Genomic DNA, 26,453 nt, shown 5'->3' on the forward strand with positions numbered 1-26,453 from the left:
GGAAGGCACTCAAAATATGACTAGGGGAGAGCTGTCTGCTGAAAATAGAGTTGACTTTGATGATGTGAATGGACTCAATTTTTCGGGACCTTCATTTGCTGATGTGGCGCAATTCAAAATGAGAACAAACAGCTGCAAATATCCATTAATAATTGGAACCTGTAATGTATGAGGTATGAGTCTAAGAAAATTGGAAATTGTCAGAAATGAAATGAAACACATAAAGATGGATATCCTAGGCATTAGTGAGCCGAAATGGACTGGTATTGGCCATTTGGAATCAGACAGTCATATGGTCTGCTATGCTGGATATGGCAGCTTGAAGAAGAGTGGCATGGTATTCATCATCAAAAGGAACATTTCAAGATCTGTCCTGAGGTACGGCGCTGTCGGTTATAGGATAATATCCATATTCCTGCAAGGAAGACTAGTTAATATGACTATTATTCAAATGTATGCACCAACCACTAAGGCCAAAGATGTAGAAATTGAAGATTTTTACCAACTTCTGCAGTCTGAAATTTATCAAACATGCGGTCAGGATGTACTGTTAATTACTGGTGATTGGAACGGGAAAGTTGGAAACAAGAAGGATCGGTAGTTGGAAAATATGGCCTTGATGATAGAAATGGTGCCGAAGATCACATGACAGACTTTTGCAAGACCAATAACTTCTTCATCACAAATAATTTTTTTCACCAACGTTAAATGGCAGCTATACACATGGATTCAAATCTACTACATCTGTGGAAAAAGACCATTGCAAAGCTCAATATCATCAGTCAGAACAAGGGGCTGACTGGGAATCAGACCATCAATTACTCATATGCAAGTTCAAGCTGAAACTGAAGAAGATTAGAACAAGTTGACAAGAGCCAAAGTATGACCTTGAGTATACCCCATGTGAATTTAGTCCATCTCAAGAACAGATTTGACATGTTGAATGACTGAAGAACAAACAGGTTGTGGAATGACATCAAGGACATCATACATGAAGAAACCAAGAGGTCATTAAAAAGATAGGAGAGAAAGAAAAGATCTAAATGGATGTCAGAAGAGACTGTGAAACTTGCTCTTGAACGTCAGGTAGCTAAAGCAGAAGGGAAAAATGATGAAATAAAAGAGTTGAACAGAAGATTTCAAAGGGCAGCTCAGAAGACAAAGTATTATGATGACATGTGCAGAGACCTGGAGATAGAAAACCAAGAGGGAAGAACACACTCAGTGAAGCAACTGAAGAAAAAATTCAAGACTCGAGTTGCAGTACTGAAGGATTCTACCGGGAAGATGTTAAACGAAGCAGGAAGCATCAAAAGAAGATGGAAGGAATGCACAGAGTCACTATATCAAAAAGAATTGGTCGACGTTCAACAGTTTAAGGAGGTAACATATGATCAGGAACAGATGGTATCGAAGGAAGAAGTCCAAGCTGCACCGAAGGCACTGGCGAAAAACAAGGCTCCAGGAATTGTTGGAATACCAGTTCAGATGTTTCAGCAAGCTGATGCAGCACTGGAAGCGCTAACTTGTCTATGCCAGGAGATTTGGAAGACAGCTACCTGGCCAACCGACTGGAAGAGATCCATATTTATGCCTATTCCCAAGAAAGGTGGGCCAACCAAATGCGGAAATTATCGAACAGTATCATTAATATCACACTCAAGGAAAATTTTGCTGAAGATCATTCAAAAAATGGCTGCAGCAGTATATCAATAGGCAACTGCCAGAAATTCAAGCTGGATTTAGAAGAGGACGTGGAACGAGGGATAGCATTGCTGATGTCAGATGGATCCTGGCTAAAAGCAGAGAACACCAGAAAGATACCTGTGTTTTACTGACTATGCTAAGGCATTTGATTGTGTGGATCATAACAAGTTATGGATAATATTGTGGAGAATGGGAATTCTGGAACACTTAATTGTGCTCATGAGGAATCTGTACATAGATCAAGAGGCATTTGTTCTACCAGAACGAGGGGATGCTGCATGGTTTAAAGTTAGGAAGGGTGTGTGTCATGGTTGTATCCTTTCACCATACCTATTCAGTCTATATGCTGAGCAAATAATCTGAGAAGCTGGACTATACGAAGAAGAAGGGGGCATCAGGATTGGAGAAAGACTCATTCACAACCTGCATTATGCAGATGATACAGCTTTGCTTGCTGAAAGTGAAGAGGACTTCAAGTACTTACTAATGAAGATAAAAGACCACTGTCTTCAGTATAGATTACACCTCAACATAAAGAAAACAAAAATCCTCACAACTGGACCAATAAGCAACATCACGATAAATGGAGAAAATATTGAAGTTGTCAAGGGTTTCATTTTACTTGGATCCGTAGTAAACGCCTGTGGAAGCAGCAGTGGAGAAATCAACAGGCACATTGCATTGAGCAAATCCACTGCAAGAGATCTCTTTAAAGTGTTAAAAAGCAAAGATGTCACCTTGAGGACCAAGGTGTGCTTGACCCAAGCTGTGGTGTTTTCGATTGCCTCAAATGCATGTGAAAGCTGGACAATGAATAAGGAAGACCAAAGAATTAACACCTTTGAATTGTGGTGTTGGCCAAGACTATTGAATAAACCACGGACTGCCAAAAGAACGAACAAATCTGTCTTGGAAGAAGTACAGACAGACTGTTCCTTGGAAGCAAGGATGGTGAGACTGCGTCTCATAAAGTTCGGACTTTTCATCAGGAGAGATCAGTCCCTAGAGAAGGACATCATGCTTGGTAAAGTAGAGTGTCAGCGAAAAAATAGGAAGACCCTCAACAAGGTGGACTGACACAGTGGCTGCAACAACAGGCTCAAAGGTAACGATCGTGAGGGTGGCGCAGGACCAGACAGCGCTTCCTTCTGTTGTGCACAGGGTCGCTGTGAGTCGGGACTAACTCCACGGCACCTGACAATAACAAAAATCCCAGTCTTTAAATTTCCTAATTTCCCACTCTAGGAGCAAGCACGATGCCACTTTTGATAATGTTTCAAAGATACTCTATGCAGAAATAAGGATGTGTGGCTACATATCCCCTACTCACTGCCCCCCCCCTCCCTTTTTTAAATTGCTATGCCTTCAGTAACCCAGGAATTTCTTGCGCTGTTTTGGACTGTTTTGGTTGCTCTCTAGACCTGCTGTTAACCTGGGAAAGCCTTTTGCTTTGCTTCAGTTTTAGCTCTTCTTTTCCTGATTTCATATCTTTTTGCTTTCGTTTCTCCCTCGTTTTATTGATACAAGGCCTCAGCTGACCTCCTGAGAAAGGATACATGGGAAGTAAATTTTTGAAGACTTTACTCATCTGCATTTAGTACATAATAGTAATAATAACAATAATGACCGTTAGTGTTATTGCTAGATGCCGTCATAGTGACCCTGTGTGTAACAGAATGAAACAGTGTCCTGGCCTGTGCCATCCTCAGAATCGTTGCCGTTTGAGCCCGTCCTTGCAGCCACCGTGTCAGTCCATCTTGCTGAGAACTCTTTTTCACTGACTGCCTTATCAAGCATGTTGTCCTTCTCGAGGGACTGGTCCCTCCTGATAACCAGTCTAAAGTACATGAGACAAAGTTTCATCTTGTCATCCTTGCTTCTAAGGAACGTTCTGTCTGTACTTCCAAGACAGATTTGTTCGTTCTTCTGACAGTCCCTGGTATATTCGGTATTCTTCGCCAACACCACAATTCAAAGGTGTAATTTTTCTTCTATCTTCCTTATTCATTGTCCAGCTTTTTGCGATTGAAAACACCATGGCTTGGGTCAGGCTGACCTTAGTCCACAAAGTGACATTTTTGCTTTAAAGAGGTCTTTTGCAGCAGATTTGCCCAATACAATAAATCATTTGATTTCTTAACTGCTGGCTTCCATGGGTTTCGATTGGATCCAAATAAGGTGAAATCCTTGACATCTTCAATATTTTCTCTGTTTATCATCTTGCATGTTGGTCCAGTAAGAAACAGTTAGGCAAAGTAAATGTCTAATGTAGTGGTACTAGATACTTTTTGGATGTATGAGGGTAGTAATCAACATAAATCCAGTCCCCACTTTCCACATCTCATGTGATACCACTGACCATGCAGTACTTCCTTTCACCCTAATCACCTGGAGCTAAGTCAGATCTCACAAGTTAGAAGGACATTGTCCTTCAGACTGCCAAGTACAGCCAAGACTTCAGATGCCAGCCACAGGCTTAGGTGTCCCCATGATACCCATACTTGTGACCTGCTGGCTACAAGTTTGGGGGTTTTTCCACTACCCCTTCAGAATGCCAGCTGCAGTAGTGGGACCTTCTCCTCAAGCTCCCACACTTCTGACCTGGCTTCATATTTGGGAATTCCCTCTGCCTCCTCAGGGTATCAGCCATAAACTCAGGGATTTCCCAGTTCCTGTCACTTCTGACCTGCTGGCTTCCACTACTCCTTTGGGTTCAGTAACACACTGGAACAACTCACGGTACTATACTTAAAATTACAGCTTTATTATAGCAAAAAGGGTACAAAGAGTCACATAGGACAAAGTCTGGGAAGGTTCCCCATGCAGAGCTTCCACGTCCCAGAGGGCGCACCGCCCTCACAAGCGTATATATGTCTTTCACCAGCCAGAAAGCCCATGGAACTTCTGTGTCCAGAACTATTTTGGGGGGAGTGTCTTTATGTAATACAAATTTCAGCCACCTCCCCTGAGGTGGGTCAGTTCATGATGTGATCACGAGGTATTACGTAGTAGGGCTCTCTGGTCTGGCCAGCCCCCACCCCAACATCATCTCATCATCTCACTTAACCTTTTAGTTAAATGTGGCCTGGAGTCCTTATCGAAGATACTTTAATTTCAAGGCTTTTATTTTATTTTTTAGAAGGTTGTCTCTTAGTACTTGAGGACGAGGACCAAATTCTTTGGGTAAAGTTAACGAGGCTACAGAGCGATATTAATGCATTTGTTGGTATCGTGAAATGCCACGCTAACCTAGTCTGGAAAGCGTTCTAGTGTAGTATCACTGCTGCTTTGAACTCCTGTTTATTTCACAGGCAGATTGAAACCTACCTAGTTGATTAATATAGTTAGAGCATTATTCTTGTAACTCCTACAGTCATCCTTTAGCTGTTTATAATGTATACAGGTAGTCCTCGACTTATAGTGTGTTTGAGTTAGAATGAAATCCCTTAATGACTGTCAGGTTTTTTCGTTCTTCTGTACAGCTTATCGTTAGTGATATGACTACGTTTGATGTTGCAGTGCGTAATTTGCTGGTGTTATCATTCTCAGATGTAATACTTCCAACCCCCAAAGACAAAGATCGGATTTATAAAGACTAATAAATAATAAAAGGCAATACTAAGTAAAACAAAGAAAAAAAAATGAAGCGTCTGAGTTATGTCAAAACCAGTTTACGATGGAGTAGTTGGAATGGAACCCCGTTGTAAGTCGGGGACTTCCTTTACTTACTATACTTTTTATTGTGATTTGTTAATAGTACAAATTTTAGGATGAATTACATGTCAGATAGTGCAGAAAGTATTTGTATCATATTGGTTCCTGAGAAAAATATGGGTAAGGTAGCTCAAAATACCTCAAGGAAAAAGCTTGTATTGTAGGCAGATAAACTAATATCCACAGTGGGCCACAAGGTCCTTACCACCTGGCTTAGGACTTTCTCTACTTTGTTATGTAAAACCCTTTCTTTTGTATTAATATTTTAATACTACAAGGAAGAGGTTTTACTGTTAAAGGTAAATATAATTTGTTTAGCTGATTTTTGGCAATGGACCAGTCCATTAAATGGGGAAAAGACAGTCTCTTTAACAAGTGGTCCTGGCATAACTGGATGTCCATCTGTAAAAAATGAAATAAGACCCATACCTCACACCATACACAAAAACTAACTCAAAATTGATCAAAGACCTAAATATAAAACCTATAATAATGATAAAGATCATGGAAGAAAAAATAGAGATAATGCTAGGGGCCCTAATACATGGCATAAATACAACGTAAGCCTTAGCTAACAATGTACAAACACCAGAAGATAAACTAGATACTCGGGAGCTTCTAAAAATTAAACACTTATACTCATCAAAAGACTTCATCAAAACTATAAAAAGATAACCCGCAGACTGGGAAAAAGTTTTTGTTACACCTCGACAACAAAAAGACAAATAATCCAGTTAAAAAATGGGCAAAGGATATGAACAGATACTTCACCAAAGAAGACATTCAGGCCACTAACAGACACATGAGGAAATGCTGTGATCATTAGCCGTTTGAGAAACGCAAATCAAAACTGCAGTGATATACCATCTCACCCCAACATTACTGGTGCTATTCAAAAAAGAGAAAATAACAAATGTTGGAGAAGTTGCAGGGAGACTGGAACTCTTATGCACTGCTGGTGGGCCTGTAAAATGGTACAACCACTATGAAAAATGATATGGTGCCTTCTTTAAAAAGCTAGAAATAGAAGTACCATAGAATCCAGCAGTCTTACTCCTAGGAATATATCCTAGAGAAATAAAAGCAGGTACACAAATAGACATATGCACACTCATGTTCATGGCAGCATTATTCACAGTAGAAAAAAGATGGAAACAACCTAAGTGCCTGTCAGTAGATGAGTGAATAAACTGTGATACACATACACAGTGGAATACTATGCAGTGATAAAGAACATTGATGAATCCTTGAAACATCACACAGCATGGATAAATCTGGAGGGCATTATGCTGAGTGAAATAAGCCAGTCACAAAAGGACAAATAATGTATGAAACCACTATTACAAAAACACAAGAAAAAGTTTACACACAGGAAAAAACAATCTTTGATGGTTATGAGGGAGGAGAGGGATGGGGATGGGAAATCACTAACTGGATAGTAGACATCTTTTGTGAGGGGAAAACCAACACAATATAGGGGAAGTCAGCACAGCTTGACCAAGGTAAAGTCATAGAAGCTTCCCAGACACATCCAGACACCTTGAGGGACCAAGTTACTGGGGCTGAGGTCTGGGAACCATGGTCTCAGGGGACATCTAGGTCGATTGGCACAACAGTGTTCATAGAGAGAATGTTCTGCATCCTGCTTTGGTGAGTAGTGTCAGGGGTCTTAGAAGCTTGTGTGCAGCCGTCTAGGTAAGATACGTCTATTGGTCCCATCCTGTCTGGAGCAAAGGAGAATGAAGAAAACCAAAGACATAAGGAAAGCATTAGCCCAGAGGGCTAGTGGACCACATGAACCACAGCCTCCACCAGCCTGAGCCCAGAAGAACTTGATGGTGTCCGACTACCACCACTAACTGCTCTGATGGGGATCACAGTAGAGGGACCCGATGGAGCAGAAGAAAAATGTAAAACAAAATTCAAATTCACAAAAAAAGAGTAGACTTACTGGTCTGGCAGAGACTGAAGGAACCACTAACATTATATTCTGGGACACCCTGCTAACTCAGAACTGAAGCCACTCCCAGAGTCCACCTTTCAGCCAAGGATTTATAGGATATAAAACAAACAGCGACACACATGAGGAACGTGCTTCTTAGTTCAGTCAAGTATATGACACCAAATGAGCAACACCTGCCCAAAAGCAACGACGAGAGGGCAGGCAGGGACAGGACAATTAGATGAATGGACACGAGGAACCCAGGTTGGAAAGGGGAGAGTGTTGACACTGCAGGGATTGCAACCAGTGTCACAGAAAATTTGCATATAAGTAATTTGTGCTGTAAACTTTTACCTAAAGCACAGTGAAATTAAGGAAAAAAAAAAAGGGTTATGTGGCAAATTTAAACTAGCCACATTAAAGAGGCTTTTAATTTCAGCTGATTGTAAATAAAAACCCATTGCCATCGAGTCGATTTCGACTCACAGCAACCCTATAGGATAGAGTAGAACTGCCCCATAGAGTTTCCAAGGAGCGCCTGGTGGATTCAAACTGCCGACCTTTTGGTCAACAGCTGTAGCACTTAACCACTACGCCACTGGTCCTTCCTGATTCTGATGGGACCTATGAAATGAAAATATAATATTGTTTTATTAAAATGTAGTGGAGAAAATGGATGAGATTCCATGCTAGGTATTGAATTTTCGAAATCATTTATGGCACCAACATGCAGAGTATATACTCAGGACTCTTGGATGTGACAGAAATCCAATTCAACATTTGTTTAAATCATTGATGAATCATCATATCCAGGAGCCTGGTGACGCACCTGATCTTTTATTGGGAAGAGCGGGACCACGTGATTGCCTGCCCTACCAAAGTTTCCTAGAGTTGGGGGAGGAGAGCATCCAAAACGAAAGGATGCTGAAATACATGAACACGGAGGACAAAGAAAGGAGAAACATGTTCTGTGTAACTTAGGGTTAATGTTGTTCATGTTTGTGTTGTGAGTCACTGATTTGTGCACATGTACATTGTTATTTCAGATTGACAGAGCTTTAAGAGTGTCAGTAACTGCTTTCATAACTTAGCTTCATGCTGATATTTTTAAGATGGGCAAGCCGAAATATTAATGGATATACTAAGTAAAACCTCACTTAGAATACAAGATTCTTATCAGGTTTGATAAAGTGTGTATTTATTCTTTAAAAAAATTTGAAATATTGTGTAAATTAGTAAACTGTTCCATTTTATGCATTGGAAGTTGTAAATTGTGTATTTTCCCCTTTCAGATCTGGGTGTGCCAGAACGTGGTTAAGTACAGTTGCCTGTTTGTCAAGCAGCTGAACGGGCCTGAGAGACTTACATGCTTATTTCAGATAAAGAGGTTGATGAGCCTGTGCTGCAGGTAAACTCCCGCTCTGTCCGGAGCTTTGTGTGATATGATGACTTGCAGTGTCTAGAGGAACAATTTTGATTTTCATTTTCTGAGACAGGCTGTTCTACATTTTTTGTTTTTTTGAGACTGGGATATTCTGTGTAGCACAGTTTTCACTCCTGGTTGATTCTGACCTATATGACCCAAACCAAAAAACCAAATCCAGTGCCGTCAAGTCGATTCTGACTCACAGCGACCCTACAGGACAGAGTAGAAGTGCCCCACAGAGTTTCCAAGGAGCACCTGGCAGAATTGAACTGCCGACCCTTTGGTTAGCAGCCGTAGCACTTAAGCACTACGCCACCAGGGTTTCTGACCCATATGACATACAAGTTAAAATTAAAATGCAGGTACAGATGTTTTCCAGGTGATACTTTCTTTCAGGAATGCCCTGGAATTATCTTTTGAAATGTTAGACACGCGGGTTATTAGCGAACGGATTAGCCAGCCGATTGGACTCTTGATGTGAGAATGATTGTATTCTCCGGGGGTTTCTGCTGAAATACAACTTGAACACCACCTGTTAGAATATGCTTATCAGGCTGGCTCATTTGTTTATGTATAAACTCAAAAATAAGTCACGTCCATGACTTTGACTTAGTGTGTGAGAAACTAACATTCTTAGCATTTTTTAATTGCTTATATCTGCACCAGTGATGAAATTTTCAAATGATTCTGAGCCTTCAATTTAATTTCAGCTAATTTTCTGGAAGCTGTATATGTAATAAAGTTTATTTAGGACTGCTATCAGAAATATACTGCAGATGAATGAGATGCTAAAAATAATCCACTAATTTTTTGTTTTTTCGTTATTAACTGATCTTTCCAAAATACTTCAGTGAACTAAAGATACAGAGAATCTGATAGAAAAGAGAACCAGGAGGATCATGAATTCCAAGAGTTTATATTCCTAACCCATCTTACTCCTTGGAAAAACTTTTACTTCGAAAAACACACTGTATACATTAATTCTTTAAAGCAGGGATCAGTGGACATACTCCATAAATGATCAGATAGTATTTTTGGGTTTTTGGTCCACATATGGTCTCTGTACTAACTGTACTAATAAGCAGGGGGCAGAGTGGACAGATCCCACTTTTACTGCCAACTGCATGGTAAAAAATCAGTATAAATCCAGTGCCTAGCTGGAAGTGAATCCAGTCCTCACCTCCCCACATCTTCTTCCTTGTCATCAGCTGCCTAAGCAGCACACTTTCTCCAACCTGCAGCCACCCACAGCTGGATTGGAAGTTACAAGGATGCTGTCCTTCAGACCTGCAGATAGACAGATGCCATTCCTTGCTGGCTCTTAATTTCCCATGTGGGTTTGTTGATTCACTGAGACACTCTCAGAATTCATGGAGAGTATTCATACCTACAGTTATCCATGCATTATAACCAGAAAAGATACAAACAGACATATGGACGAGGTCTGGGAGGAGTCCTGGCAGGAGGTTTTCATTGTCCCCAGCTTATATGAGGCCCTTTTCTATCGTTGGATGTTCTCACCAGTTCAGGAAACAACTACTTCCATGTTCAGAGCCTTTTATTGGCCTCTTTGCATAGCCATGATCGATTGAATATGCATGATTGGATTTTGCCCCCTCCCTTTCTGAGGTTAGCTGACTGGGTGGGGTCTGTATAGCCCCAACTCATTTGCACACATTCCCTGATGCTGTCTGTAGGTTTTATGTAATTGCTGGGGATTTTCAAGGACTATCTTTCAGACATAGTGTTCTTTTTTTTCTTGCAACCCTTTAAAAATGTAAAAACCACTCTTCCTTCAGAACCAAGAAAAAAAGTCTTCGGCTGACTTGGCCTGTGGGCTATAGTTCATGGACAGTTTTTGTAAAGTAATTTTTGAAGATAATCATTTAGCAAGTAATTTTAATGTATGATATTTCAAAATATAATTTGTTCTTTTATAGCATTTTATTTTGAGTAGTCTCAAACATCAGAAAACACCTCAATTCAAAGACGTGAACATTTTTGCCACATTTCTGTGCACTCACACACTTGTGCTCTGTGTCTGTGGGGTTTTCTAACACATTTGAAAGTAAGTTGCAGATACGATAACACGTCATTCTTAGGTAATTCACCACGTACCTCCTAAGAGCAGGCCATTCTACTACTTAACCGTAATGCTATCAGTCTATGAAAATTCATAGAAATTCTCTAATATCATCTAATATATACTGCATGTTCAGAGTTCCTCAGTTGTCTCAAAGATACGTTTTATGCTGTTTTTTTGTTTTAATGATTCCAGGGTCCATTTATTTCACTTATTCTTCCAGCTCCTGTATTTCCTATAGACTGGAAGTTAGGTCTAGAGCAGGGTTTCTCAGCCTTGATACTAGGACATCTTGGGCCAAACAATTTTTTGTTGTGGGGAGCTGTCCTCTGCGTCGTACGATGTTTGACAGCATCCCTGGCTTCTGCTCACCAAATACCCTAGCACCCTTCTGCCAAGTTGTGATAACCAAAAATATCTCCGGACATTGCCAAAATTTGCCCAAGGAGCAGAATTGCACCCACTTGAGAACCTGTGATACGGTGGCTTTACCTGATTCAGGTTCAACATTTTTCACAAGAATGCTTCGTAGGAGGTAATGTGCGTCGCATCGGGAGACCCACAGTGAGGCATGGCCTGTTACTAGTGGTGCTAAGTTTGATTACCTGGTTAAGGTGGAAACTACTTTATCTCTGCGATGAGGTACGATACTAGTCGGCAATAAAAAGAAGAGATTATTGACACAGGTTACATGGATGAGGTACACAATTATGCTGAGTGAAAGAATCTAGATAAAACCAATATATACTGTATGATTCTTTATATATAAAACAGTAGAAAATGCAAACGAGTCTATAGTGACAGAAAGCAGGGGTTGGTGGGGTTGGAACGAGGAATTGACTTGTTAGTGGGAGCTGTCGAGTCCGGTCCGACTTGAAGCAACCGTATATATGCAGAGCAGAACGCGACGCTGCCCTATCTGGCGCCATCCTCGCAGTCTCTGTAGTGTCTGAGCCCATTGTTGCAGCCGCTGGAGAGGGTCAGAAGGAAACTCGGTGGTGATAGATAGATAGATCTGTCTGAGGTAGAGCGAGAGTTCTGTGTGTTGATTGTGGTGTAGTCCATCAAAACTCACTGTGCTGCGTGCTTTAAACAGATGCAGATTAATGTATGTAAATTATGTCTGTAAAGTTAATTTTAAAAGAAAAAGCATGAAGCTTTTTTTTTTAAAAAAAGACTTAATTTGATGACAGCGAAGCCTTCCCCTCTGCCTATAATACTCATCATAGTAAGAAGGGATACTTTAGTCAAGCGATAGATGACTTAACACCAAAAATAAATTTGTCTACTTAGAAGGTAGTGCAGGGGTGGCAAGTCTAGAAGGCACTTCTGAAGGAGATGATACGCACTTTTTCCTGTCTTTGAGTCATGCCTGTTTTCAGCGATGTTCTGGTACTAGAACAGAGTGGCTCAGACATTTGCCATACTGAGTGAGAGTGATCTGAGACAACATTTCGGTGACATTGGCTGTCCAGTAAGTGTATGAGTGACACCTTTTTCGTTTTTACAGGTTATTGCAGAACTGTAACGATGACAGTTTGAATGTTGCACTTCCAATGAGAATGCTTGAGGTGTTTTCATCTGAGAATACATACTTGCCTGTTCTACAAGATGCTAGCTATGTGGTATCAGTAATTGAACAAATTTTGCATTACATGATTCAAAATGGTAAGTATAGATGATTTCAGAACCGCGGGTTGGCGTTATTTTGCGATGTAAGCGTGGCCGTGATGTATTCAGTGCTTGTACAGTTACTCAGCTCTGAACCGGGCGTCTTGTAACAGGCATTACGCACTGTCCAGGGGAGCACCTGTCAGGAGTCACAGAGTCGCCTAACGTTTTGTCCTCGGCTCCACCTACTGTAAAAACTTGGAAACTTATTTAATTTCTTCACTTAAATTTTTCTTTTGCTTGGAAATGGAAATGAAAATTTATATGTGCTTTCAGAAATTGTTCCAGGTACTTTAGGCAAATATTCATACCTGTAGTGAAACAGGTGCAGGGATGTATTCCATTACTTATGTCATCCTGAGTTGATAAGAAAGAATTCTTCTGTTAAAAAAAATCACAAACACATGAATTAAATCAACTGGAGAGCCTATCTTACTAAAAGTAAACCTTAGTAAAGGTTTTTTTTTTTATTACAAGAGTGATAAACTGTCACATTAGTATGGGAGAATAGGACGTTTAGTTAATTTGTGTTTTCTGATTGGAAAATGATTGCACTCAGTCAGATTTAAGAACCTGTGTCTGGAATTCCTCAGAGGGCACATCGGTGACACAGTTTTGGAGAAAGGCAAGTAAACGTAGCTTAAAAATCTTTTATGATGAATTAAGCAAAATAAAACTAAACTAAAAAAATTGTATTCCCGCTATTCTCACAGGTAGCCAGATACTTCAGGGTTCCCGAACTCCAGAAGTGTTAAGATCTGAAAGCAATAAATACTGATAAAAGTGTAAATAATTTTGCCTTTTGTTTTCTTAAAGTGATGGATGAACGTAGGTTAAACCTAGTGAGATTTAAAGTGTTAAAATAACTTAAAAATTTCGTTAATCTTAAAAGGCCCTGTTAGCCCAAGTCTGTATCTTGATAAACGTGAATTTGACCAAATACCTTGTGGACCAGATAGCTACTGTTCAGTACTCTAAGACCTTTGGTTAACATTTTTATAATATTTTTAAATGACTGTGGTGCTTTTTCTTGTATCAGGAGCTTCCAGAGAGACAGCTTTCAAATGCAGGTATTTGGTTCTTTCCTTGCTAGGTGCTGTTACTAACTGCAAATCTCAACTCCACCTGTCAGGCGTTTAAAGTACTATCTATTAGGAGTATTGGAGTATTCTTATACATTTCAACCTTACTGTTTGGCTTGAGTTTAAAAAAAGCAACCTTACTTAGTTTGTTGAAAACAGAGAAACTACTGAGTTAGTTAAAAGGAAATTAACATTGATGGAGAGAATGGATTTTATAAAAACCAAGTTAACGGTAATTAGAAATAGGCCATGTTACTGATTGATATATTATTATGTATATTTATTTAAGGCTAGACACTAGATGGGAAGTTTTTACTTTTCCTGTTTTGTAGAAGTGTAAGGAAGATAACTAGGAAATATGCATTATTTTGAAATGTGTCTAGAAATATGAAATGCTTGAAAATTTTACACTGAAATTACTGCTTATGTCATCTGTGATACAGCCGTTTTCCGTTGCTTTGGTAAATCACTTCCTGTTATTAGCCAGTACAATTTTAGCGTTCTGTTTATAAACTATAGTTTATTACTTACTGTACATTATGTGCGGTGACTTAACATGAAGCTTTTGAACAGTTGTAGTTGAACTTGAGGCAGTAACTATAGACATGTTATAAGTTAATCTATTCAACATTTACATTGTTAATGATGGATACTTTTAAAATGAAAATTTAATTCTTGATATATTTGCACCTTTTCATTTGTATAACGAAAGAGCTTTCAGTCTTCCCTGTGTGAGTTTCAGTAGTCGTCAGTGTGTACTAAGTTAGAATTGGAGTAGTTAGCAAAGCGGGTCTAATGATGGAGTGATGGAGTACTGAGTATTTATCGTTTAGTAATCGTAACTGAATTGCAGAGCTATATAGGACTATTTATCAGAAAGTGTCCCAAGCAAATGGATTGTATTTTTAATAAGTGCCCCCAGTGGTGTCATTAGGGGAGTGCATGCTGCGCCAGGTGACACTGTCAGAGGGCGTGACGCCAAAATGACGGTCTATAAATTTATTGTTTCTTAAAAAAAAATCACTGTAGTTGGTTGTAACAACAGAACATTTTTCGTAAGCCCAGCTTATATTTATCAATATATCTACAGGGCGCAAACTTGGTGCTTATTTACCTTTTGAACTTTCTTATGCACTGAGGTCAGAGCTGTCATTATTATCCAATTACAGTGATGCTTCAGTTGTCCGCACGCGCTACAAGTACCCGCTGTTGTTTTAGCTACAATATTGTGGTAATTAGTATTTGTGAACCCATATCAATAACTTTCTTGAGAATGAAGTACAGTAATTAGGAGGAGGTCCCTGGGGGGAGCGAGACATAGGAGGAGGTCCCTGGGGGGAGCGAGACATAGGAGGAGGTCCCTGGGGGGAGCGAGACCATGAGCTACAGCCCCGAGAGACACCGACCCTAGCGATGCCGCTGCGTGCTACCAGATATGACTGTAGAATAAGGAGATGCTCATAAGCAATATCTACATTGTTCTTATTATTTTATAATAAAGGGCAAATATTCCTAAAGAAAAAAATATGACTTCAGTCATTGGTGATAAGAGAGTTTATGTTCACTGCACAGCCAGAAATCCCATCAAAAGCCTAGAAAAGAAAATACAGTAAAGCTCATGAAAAGTTGTCGCTTGTGCTTACATGTCGTGTGCCATCAAGTCAATTCCAACTCATAGTGGCCACATATGACAAAGCAGAACTGCCCTATAGGGTTTCCTGGGCTGCAATCTTTACAGGAAGGAGCCCTGGTAGTGCAGTGGTTAAACGCTCTGCTGTTGACCTTTGGCTGCTAACTGAAAGGTCGGTGGTTCAAACCAACCAGCTGCTCTTTGGGAAAAAAGACCTGGTGATCTGCTCCTGTAAAGATTTCAGCCTCGGAAACCTTACGGGGCAGTTCTGCTTTGTCCTACAGGGTTGCTGTGAGTCAGAACCGACTCATGGCACCCAACAGCAGTCTTTATGGGAGCAGATCACCAGGCCTTTTCTCCCGCAGAGCTGCTGGTAAGTTTGAGTCACCCACCTTTCAGTGAGGAGCTGAGCACTTAACCACTGTACCACTAGGGCTTCTTCTACTTACATAGAGGCTGCCTTTAAAAAAAATAACTTCCTCAGTGCTCGGATTATGGTCCTTATCTTTGAGAGATATATGCTGAAATAATTATATCTTGGATTTAATCGAGGGTACACAGATACATGCTGAAACAATTAGAAATGAGATTACATGAGATCTTGGGTATGTTTCAGAATTAATTGGGGTATGCATGGAACAAGATTGGACATAAATTGTTAGTTCTTGGTGGTGGATAATAAGTACCTGGGGTTATAACCCTTCTGGCTACTTCCTGTTTTTATTTAAAGTTTTCTTTAATTAAAAAGTTAAAGAAAATTTGGCTTAAATTTGGACTTACAGAGATTTGTAAAATGCATGTAAAAATTGATAAGTTTTCCCTCATTCAAAGAAAAGGTGCCAAATTTTAAATATGTTTTTCCTTTCTTTTAGGGTATTATAGGTCTCTCTATTTGTTAATTAACAGCAAGCTTCCACCAAGTATTGAATATTCTGATTTATCTCGAGTTCCTGTAGCAAAAATTTTGCTGGAGAACGTTCTAAAACCATTGCACTTTACTTACAACTCCTGTCCAGAAGGCGCAAGGTGAGAATGGAATAGATTTATTGATTTTGTGATTTCCCAAGATCTGTATCTAACGGTAACTTGTTCTTGGGATGCTATTTTAAATATAGACTTTAAAATCAGATTTTTACTTCAGTAGTGTGACTCCTTTTAGAGGAAAATATACTTTTTCTCTTTGACCTGTACCCTAACAAATTCATGATTCCGATGACCTGATTATACGTGCTTTCTAGTAGCTGTAAAAAGATACAAAAAATTGATGAGTTTTCTTAATAGGACAGACACAAAATTGAGTCCATTTTATGTTGACCTAGTTGATGATAAATGCTTAACCTCAGATAAGTTAGAATAGTAGATGATCTCTTTAGAAGTTTATTTTGAAATTTAATCTGTGATTTTATGAACCATATGTTTTGATCTTGTGAAAAGGTTCCATTTTTCTTTTTCAGGCAACAAGTTTTTACAGCCTTCACAGAGGAGCTTTTGGCAGCGCCTTTTACGGATCAGATTTTTCATTTCCTCCTTCCGGCGTTAGCGGATGTGCAGACAGCTTTCCCTTACGAAGCCTTTCTCAGTGCACTCTTGTTGATAGAGAGAAAATGTTCAGACACCAGTGCAGGAGCACCGTGGCTTTTCTACTTTGTTTTAACTGTTGGCGAAAGTTATTTGGGTATGAAATACAAGATATACTTGGACTAAAACTCAGACGGTATTAGAAATACAAGATATATTTGGACTAAAACTCAGACAGTATTAGCGGATAAGTAGAGAGAATGATAAATGTCATAGTGGTTCCAGTGGTGGGGATTGCTTTGAAGAGTGTATTTGCTAAAGGATTATGGTATGGGCAGTATCTCTCATGGAAATTTCCAAGTATAATAAAAAGGTCTGATTTAGATACATGTCTTATAAGACCATACAGACTAAAAAGAGAATTTTTCTTAATTAAATGGAAGAGCTCTTCTGAGAGTGCAAGGATGTTTTTCCCGTACGCTAACTATATAATGTGTCTATTATTTAAAAATGAGTAAGTTCTGGTCAGAAATGTCTCTCTGAGAAAAATGATACCTGAGTTTTCCAGGTTTGTGTGTTTGTTTTTATAACATTGAATTAAGATATGTTATATTGATTGTTTTACAAAGGGACCCTCTCTGAGGAAGGACTCCTAGTATATTTACGAGTACTGCAGACCTTCCTGTCTCAGTTACCGGTTTCATCTGCCCACACGAGCTGTCACGATTCAGCCAGTGGTTCTGAAGATGAGAGCGAAGACGCAGATAAGCAGCTGGGCAGCCCTGTAAGCTCCTGTGTGCCCGTGTGTCAGAGGAGGATGATACTGTGTGCCCGTGTGTCAGAGGAGGATGATACTGTGTGCAGGCTCATCCGATGTTAAAGCCTTTTTTCTAACGTTGTATATACCCTTATTTTTAATTCTATCAGTAATGCATTAAGCATTCTTGTAGTAAAACATTTGAACCATGTAAAGTCCCCTTTGACCTTCACCCCTGATATTCCCGCCCCAGAGATCCTAGTGATTTATAGACAGATTCTTCTTACCTTTTTCTGTATGTTACAGAGGTATGTATAGAATGCAGAGTTTGTTTTTTTAATGTTCTGACCTATTTTGCTTAAACTGATGTTTCAGATAAATGAGCTGTTACAGAAGATGATAATGGTTTTCATGTGCACGCAGCTTTAGTACAATTCCATCTAAAAAATTTGAAATGAATTTTTCTTAAGATGTACATACTGAAAATATTGTCATATCAGTAGACAGGAACTGAGTACTCGCTGTTGCTGTGTTACCATGCCGGGGCAAGTCGGTGGTGATGCAGACCCTGCCTGTGGACCTCTAGAGGGGCCCCAGTTACTTCAGTGGGTTCATTGCTGGGATACTCACGTGTTCATTGTGATATCAGTGATGGTTAAATAATGCTACTCTGCGTTTTTAGTTGAGCAAAAATACTTTTTATGTATGTTTGTGATGTAGAGGTAAGTTCTAGTAGAACATCTTTACCGTAAAAGAATTTTTCACTGTAAGCTGACTGATTTTTCTACTGTGCTTTTAGGAGGGTGGTCGACTGTCAATACCATATATAACAGAGGAATGTCTGAAAAAGTTGGATACGAAACAGCAGACAAACACTCTATTAAACATGGTATGGAGGGATTCAGCGAGCGAGGAAGTCTTTACAATGATGGCATCCATCTGCCATATGCTAATGGTACAGCATCGAATGATGGTACCCAAAGTCAGGCAAGTACACCCTAATACGTAGTGAATGCTAAAGTGTTCAAGAAAACATGCTTTCCTCCCTGGTGGTTTGCTTTGGTCCTTAATCCGCGTCTGTCGGTTTTATCTGCTGTTATTTGATAGGTAATCGTAGTTGTTAGGTACCGTCGAGTCTGTTCAGACTCATACTGACCCTGTGTACAACAGAATGAAACACTGCCTGGTCCTGAACCATCCTCACAATCGTTGTTATGCTTGAGCCCATCGTTGCAGCCACTGTGTGAGTCCATCTCATCAAGGATCGTCCTCTTTTTCACTGACCCTCTACTTTACCAAGCATGTTGTCCTTCTCCAGGGACTGATCCCTCCTGATAACATGTCCAAAGTATGTGAGACAAAGTCTCACCATCCTTGCTTCCTAAGGAGCATTCTGGCTGTACCTCTTCTAAGACAGATTTCTTCGTTCTTCTGGCAGTCCATGGTATGGTCAATATTCTTCACCAACACCACAATTCAAACTTGTCGATACTTCTTCGGTCTTCCTTACTCATTGTCCAGCTTTCACGTGCTTATGAGGTGATTGAAAACACCATGGCTTGGGTCAGGCGCATCTTAGTCCTTAAAGTGACATCTTTGCTTTTTAACACTTTAAAAAGATACTTTGCAGCAGATTTCCCAACGCAGTGCATCTTTTGATTTCTTGACTGCTGCTTCCAGGGGCATTGATGATGGATCCAAGTAAAATGAAATCCTTTATTTTTGTGTGTGTATATATTTACATACATACATACATACATATATATATAGAACTATGTATAGACTGTGATATAGAACTATTCCAATTTCCAAGCATTTCGTAGAAAACCTAAGTTTTTTTTATTTTTTCTAAACCAGCTGATAGTGACTCAGTCCTTCCCCTAGCCTCTGAGGCTCTGAAGGGCCCTGTTACATGTTAACAAAGCAATTAAGCACATATTTCCATAGCATCTTGGGAATGAAATAAGAAACTAGCCTTAGTCACCCATTTAAGAAAGTTGGGCTCGTATCTGCCTTATAGAACCAATATATTACATATCTTTTTTTTTCTTATTGCACCCTTTTTATCAGATTTTCCTTGGCAATTTACCCTTGCACTCTGAAATTATTTATTTTTTATGGTCCCCAGCCCTTTGCCCCAGCAGCTCGGCCCCTCAAGGTGTTTAGATGTGATTGGAGACTTCTGTGACTTTGGCTTGGTCATAAACCTTGAAATAATCTTTTTGGTGGAACAAAACAAAACATACAACTTAAAATATGGCTCATTTGTGCTTAGATAATAGTGATGATGATTTTGAACTATTTTTTTCCCTCTTATTTAGAATAGTAGAGTTTTCTTGAGAACTTAATAGAAAATATTTAGTAGAGTATCGTGCAAAAATGTTTAGTAGTTCTTCAAGTATGTAATGTTATACAGAGAAATTGGAAAAAGATGCTGTCAGTAATTAGGTCCTGTGGTTATATCAGATGATGTATGTTACCTGTAAAGAAGTTTCTTCTGTTTTTAGAGAATGTCATCCCATAGCATGAAAAAAGCTCTTCCCTTGATGAGGAAAGAATTCTTTGAAATGAAATGTGTCTTAAGACAGCATAATCAGTAGAAACTACGTTGTAAACGTAATGCAGCGGACTGATTCGTTGCTGTCGTAGCTCACTGGTATTTATTACTGTTGGAGGAAGTAAGGTGTCAGTGAAACTGTGATCCCTCGATGAGGCAGTCGGCTCTTTGTAGACTAATTGCATTAGAGCAGTATGTGAGAGATCTGAGGCTCATCGCTGAACTAGGACACTTCTTTTGTTGTTATAGCAAAAAGTCCAGTTCTCTGGATAGTAGTTACTGGGCTTAAGTGTACCACTGCTCTCGTCTGAGGTTTATCAGTGAACTACTTCAAAAGTCCCAAAACTGCTTAATGAGTAAAGAAGCCTTGTAAGGCATCCTAATCTTTATGAGTATAGTACCTATTTCCTCTAAGAAAGTTCTCTAGGAGTTTTATTTATAGTTTGAGTATATTAGGTTTTAAGTATTTACAGTGTTTTTCATAACTGATGAAAGAGCAAATAGGCTTTACTTCAGCTGTTGTAGATTTTAACTGCTTTTAATTAAAAAAAGTATTTAAAAGACAATCAGTAAATATTCAGGCAGACAGCTCACTCTCACCTCCCCCTTTACTAATATTAGTATCTCTTATTTTCAGGGTTGGGGTTTGCAGTTTTAATTTCTGTTAAAAATTGTCAGGATGTGTAAAGGAAAAGGAGGTTCTTTTTGCATTGAAATGGAAAGATTTCCAAGATACATGTTTAAGTGAAAAAAGGAAGATACAGAACAAAATGTATATGACACGTTTTATGTAAGAAAAGTGGAAAAAATGTACATTTGTATTTGCATAAAGAAACTTGGAAGGATATGCAAGAAACTAATAAAGTGATTGCCCATGTGTGTTGGGGGCTTAAGCCTGGAGGAGAAGGAGCTTTGGACGGTATACTTTTTTATATTGTTGGAATTTTGAATCAGGTGAATGTGTTTTACCTAAAATATTTTAAGTTAAAGTGACAAATGAACTGCTAATTCTTTTTAGAGATGAAATTTATAAATCTTACTACTGGACATGGGAAGTCTGGATAAATATTTGGATTTAAAATTCTTTCCTTAAAAAAACTTGTAATTTAAAAAAATATGTGTAAACATTAACTGTATCGTAAGACAGAAAAAAAAAAAAAAAATCCATCCCAGTATCTAGAGAACTGAAATTGGAAAGTAAGATTTTTAAGTAGGTAGCTTGAAAAACAGCTTTAACCCTGTAAGAATTAGAATTCTTAGTGGATAATATCTTACTGTTTTGTTAACGAATTTGTGATCATAATATTTGACAATGCGAAGCACCGAAATGCACTATGTTAACATCTGTTCACTGTCTTCATTTCTCTTCTGCTCACCTGGTCCACAGGGCAGCTACCCGGGATGTTTCCTCACTGACCTACGTTGTGCTCAGCCCAGGAGCCTTCCTGTCTTACCTTGACCTGTGTGTGATGTTTGACGTTTCTCTTTATTCCTTTTCTTGAGCCTCTTTTACCTGTTAGCTTCACGTGTACCATATTCTCATAAGTTTTCTTTTACCTTTTTGACTTTTCTGTTTCTTTCGTTGGATCTTTTTCTCTTTACCCTCTGTATTTCACTGTTACCTAAACTTCTTGGACTTTTTTTTCCTATTCAGTTTTTCATTTCTTTTCAATTCAGTTGATTCCCTGGATACCCTCTTTCCTTCAAGTGGCATCAGCTATATTCTGAGGACTCACAAATTTGCATCTTGAGCCTAAATAGCTTTCTGGAGCTCTAGACTCATACTCACCTGTTTAGTAGGATATGTCCTCTTGAACTTACCTTACGGTGTCTAAAATAGAGTTTAGCATCTTTCCCCCAAGATGTACTCTTTCTGTCACTATCTCGTCTGTATACCAAGCCTGGGAGCTAATTTCAAACAGAAAAAATAAACCCATTGCCGTTGAGTTGATTCCAACTTAAAGCTACCCTATAGGACAGAGTAGAACTGCCCCTAGAGCAGCTAAATGGGGCCACTTAAGCTTAAATTAATTAAAATTACGTAAAACTAAAAACTCAGTTCTTCAGTTGCACTAGCCGTATTTTAAGTGTTCAGTAGCCACATGTGGTTGGTGGGCAGTTCTAGAACATTCCCATTGTCACCAAAAGTTCTGTTAGAGAGTGCTGCCAGAGCTTAGGCTTAGGTTAAAGCCTTCTCAGTACTCCCCACACGTGTTCAATCACGGTGCTATGTCACTGCTACATTCCTTTTGTCCCGTTTTGCCGGGCTGAGTTGTCAGAGATAATAACCTTGATTATTTCATTCTCTTGCTTAAACACCCCTCAGTGGATTCCTTTTGATTTCAGGAAAAAACTAAAAATCCTTAGTTTATTCATTTTCATTATTGAGCATTCGATTACCTCTCTAACATTACCGGAAACCCTGGTGGCATAGTGGTTAAGTGCTGTGGCTACTAACCAAAAAGTCTGCACTTCAAATCCATCTGGTGCTCCTTGGGAACTTTACGGGGCAGTTTACTGTGTCCCGTAGGGTCACTATGAGTTGGAGTCGACTTGACAGCAATGGGTTTTTTTCCCAACATTACCTCTGTAACTTTTCTAGCCACGGAATACCTTTTGCCACAAGCGTGCTTAATTACTGGCATTTTTTCCAATCCTGTGGTGCTGTTTTTGTGCTACCATGCTGTTTTGTACCTCTCTCCTTTTGCATATGTCGGTCTCCTTTATTGGCTAAATTGTTACGGTTCAGCCTAAGGTAATCATCTTTCAGAAGCCTTCCCTGAGTCCATATACTGAGAGTTCACCTGTCATACCAGCTTTCAGTAAAATTTAGATGTTTTGCATGTTATGTTTTAAGGTAGCACTTTAAGCTGATTTTCAGGAGTTGGATTTATATTAAGGTGGTGAGACTGGCATACTCTTTGTGAGCTTGGCTGATTTGCTCCGTTGACAGATTTAAAAGCTTTGAAATTGAGTTTTAAACATAGTGTTTTAGCATTCAGAAAGTTCAATGTTATAATTTGCCTGCAGCTTTCATGTAAATACATCGAATCACACAGCATCATCCATCAGCTTTGAATGCATTTGAATACATGATTTTTCTACCAGAAACTAATAGAATGAACCAGCTGAATTGTGTCAAGTTGTTAATCATGGTGATTTAGAAAGTTGTGAGCCCTGGAAGTGTAGTGCTCTCCCCACATCTGTTTTCTAAGCCCTGGTAAATATGCTCCGATAATGAATTTTCTTTAGCTCTTGCTTGATAAGTTCCTATCTCCTACTTTAACTTAAGTGGAGAAAAATACAGGTTTATGGTTTGTTGTGTTTACAGCATGTATTATTATATTTTACTCATGTTTGTGGAAACAATTTTTAAAGTAGTATTTTAGAAAAAAATGTTGAGATATCTGCACAGAAAAATAAGTGAATTTAGCTCTTTGCCTGTGATACCATGCTTACTTTTTTTTTAAAAAAAAAAAATCAGTTTATTCAGTATAATCAATTATGTATCTGTTTTAAGATAGCTTTTGTCAATTAAGTCATACTTTCAGCAGGAATACACAAAGTATCACATTTGCATTTGTATGCTAGAATTGTCGAATGGGTCATTGGGTGCCTGTCTTATTTCTTTTACCTGTGACACCTTAACATAGAAAGTAAGCATCAGAAATGCCTTGTTAAAGTGACCTTTACGTCCCGTGTGTGAGCTGGTATCTTCCACTGTGTTCTCTTTAGTAACTTAAATAGTCCGTGTGGAAAACTGACTTGAGTTTATGACCTGGGTTAAAAATGTTGCCTTTTACTAATTAACTTGTAGGGTGGTCACAGCTAAATAAAGCTTAGTGGGTAATTTTTAATCTACTCTAGTATGTGGAAAGAACCTACCACTTCTTTACCTTTACAAGTAGAACCCCAAGTTAAATATCTTCAGTAATTTATCTAATTACTATACCAAGTATATTATCTATATGAAGAAGAACGCAGCATCAGGATTGGAGGAAGACTCATTAACAGCCTACAATGTGCAGATGATACAACCTTGCTTGTTGAAAGCAAAGAGGACTTGAAGCACTTACCGATGAAGATCAAAGACTACAACCTTAGCATGGACTGCCCCTCAACATAAAGAAAACAAAAATCTTCACAACTGAACCAGTAAGCAACATCATGATAAGAAAAGATTGATGTTCAGGATTTCATTTTACTTGGATCCACAATCAACACCTATGGAAGAAGCAGTCAAGAAATCAAATGACATAATAACCCAATTAAAAAATGGGCAAAGGATATGAACAGGCACTTCACTAAAGAAGACATTCAGGTAGCTAAAAGATACATGAGGAAATGCTCATGATCGTTAACCATTAGAGAAATGCAAATCAAAACTACAGTGAGATTCCATCTCACTCCAGCAAGACAAGGCTGGTGTTAACCCAAAAAACACAAAGTAATAAATGTTGGAGAGGTTGTGGAAACCCTGGTAGCATAATGGTTAAGAGCTACAGCTGTTAACCAAAAGGTCAGCAGTTCGAATCTACCAGGCACTCCTTGGAAACTGTATGGAGCAGTTCTACTCTGTCCTATAGGGTCACTATTGAGTCGGAATTGACTCGACGGCGACGGGTTTAGAGAGGTTTTGGAGAGAATGGAACACTTATACACTGCTGGTGGGAATGTAAAATGGTACAGCCACTTTGGAAATGGGATTTGGGGCTTCCTTAAAAAGCTAGAAATAGAACTACCATACGATACAGCAATCCCACTCCTTGGAATATATCCTAGAGAAATAAGAGCCTTTACGTGAATAGATATATGCACACCCGTGTTCACTGCAGCACTGTTTACAACAGCAAAAAGATGGAAGTAACCAAGGTGCCCATCAGTGGATGAATGGATAAATAAATTACGGTATATTCACACAATGGAATACTACACATCAATAAAGAACAATGATGAATCCATGAAACATTTCATAACATGGAGGAATCTGGAAGGCATTATGCTGAGTGAAATCAGTCAGTTGCAAAAGGACAAATATTGTATGAGACCACTATTACAAGAACTCAAAAAATAGTTTAAACAGTATTCTTTGATGGTTACTAGAGGTGGGAGGAAGGGAGGGGAGGGGAGGGGATATTCACTAATTAGATAGTAGACAAGAACTATTTTAAGTGAAGGGAAAGACAACCCACAATACAGGTGAGGTCAGCACAACTGGGCTAAACCAAAAGCTAAGAAGATTCCTGAATAAACTGAATGCTTCAGAGGCCAGCGTAGCAGGAGTAGGGGGTTGAGGACCATGGTTTCAGGGGACATCTAGGTCAATTGGCAAAATAAAATCTATTAAGAAAACATTCTGCAGCCCACTTTGGAAAGTGGCGTCTGGGGTCTTAAGTGCTAGCAAGTGGCATCAATTGGTCTCAACCCACCTGGAGCAAAGGAGAATGAAGAACACCAAAGACACAGGGGTAATTATGAGCCCAAGAGACAGAATGGGCCACATAAACCAGAGACTCCATCAGCCTGAGACCAGAAGAACTAGATGGTGCCCGGCTACAACTGATGACTACCCCTATGGGGAACACACCAGAGAACCCCTGAGGGAGCAGGAGAGCAGTGGGGTGCAGACCCCAAATTCTTGTAAAAAGACCAGACTTAATGATCTGAGACAAGGAGGACCCTGGAGGTCATGGTCCCCAGACCTTTTGTTCGCCCAAGACAGGAGCCATTCCCAACGCCAACTCTTCAGACAGGGATTGGACTGGACTATGGGATAGAAAATGATACTGGTGAAGAGTGAGCTTCTTGGCTTAAGTAGACACATGTGACTATGTGGGCAGCTCCTGTCAGGATGGGAGATGAGAGGCCAGAGAGGGTCAGAAGCTGGCCAAATGGACACAAAAATAGAGTGGAGGGAAGGAGTGTACTGTCTCGTTAGGGGGAGAGCAACAAGGGGTATATAAATTTTTGTATGAGAGACTGACTTCATTTGTAAACTTTCATTTAACGCACAGTAAAAATTTTTTAAAAACATAAAATTGTGTTGTTTTAAGCCACTGAGGGGAGGGAATGGAGGGATGTTTATGCAAATTTTTTTTCCTGAAGAAATAAAAGGGTTATTGGCTAAATGATTATAGCATTGTGACTAGAAAGTGGATCCTGTTACAGAAATTAGTATACAACATGTTGTTGTTGGGTGCTGTGGGGTCAATTTCGACTCACAGTGATCCCATGTGACAGAGTAGAACTGCCCATAGCATTTCGTAGGCTGTAACCTATACAAGAGCAAATTGCCAGGCCTTGTCTCCCGAGGAGCCACTGGGTGGGTTCAAACCACCAGCCTTTCCGTTAGCAACCAAGTGCTTT

At 39.3% G+C, this 26,453-nt stretch overlaps 1 protein-coding gene across 3 annotated transcripts in view; it reads left to right on the plus strand.

The window, feature by feature from the left end:
* Window positions 1-26,453, plus strand: part of UBE3C (ubiquitin protein ligase E3C) — a 210,675-nt gene that overhangs the window by 57,379 nt on the left and 126,843 nt on the right. For 2 of the 3 annotated variants that reach the window (XM_064275135.1, XM_064275137.1), the window contains exons 5-10: window positions 8,656-8,771; window positions 12,383-12,540; window positions 16,128-16,281; window positions 16,710-16,930; window positions 17,403-17,557; window positions 18,330-18,517. In XM_064275135.1, the coding sequence (XP_064131205.1) occupies window positions 8,656-8,771; window positions 12,383-12,540; window positions 16,128-16,281; window positions 16,710-16,930; window positions 17,403-17,557; window positions 18,330-18,517 (992 nt within the window). Of the gene's footprint in view, window positions 1-8,655; window positions 8,772-12,382; window positions 12,541-13,582; window positions 13,614-16,127; window positions 16,282-16,709; window positions 16,931-17,402; window positions 17,558-18,329; window positions 18,518-26,453 lie in introns of those variants that run through there. The other variant, XM_064275138.1, reaches the window with a different exon arrangement.

Source organism: Loxodonta africana, chromosome 22 (genome assembly GCF_030014295.1).
Source record: "Loxodonta africana isolate mLoxAfr1 chromosome 22, mLoxAfr1.hap2, whole genome shotgun sequence".
NCBI lineage: Eukaryota > Metazoa > Chordata > Mammalia > Proboscidea > Elephantidae > Loxodonta > Loxodonta africana.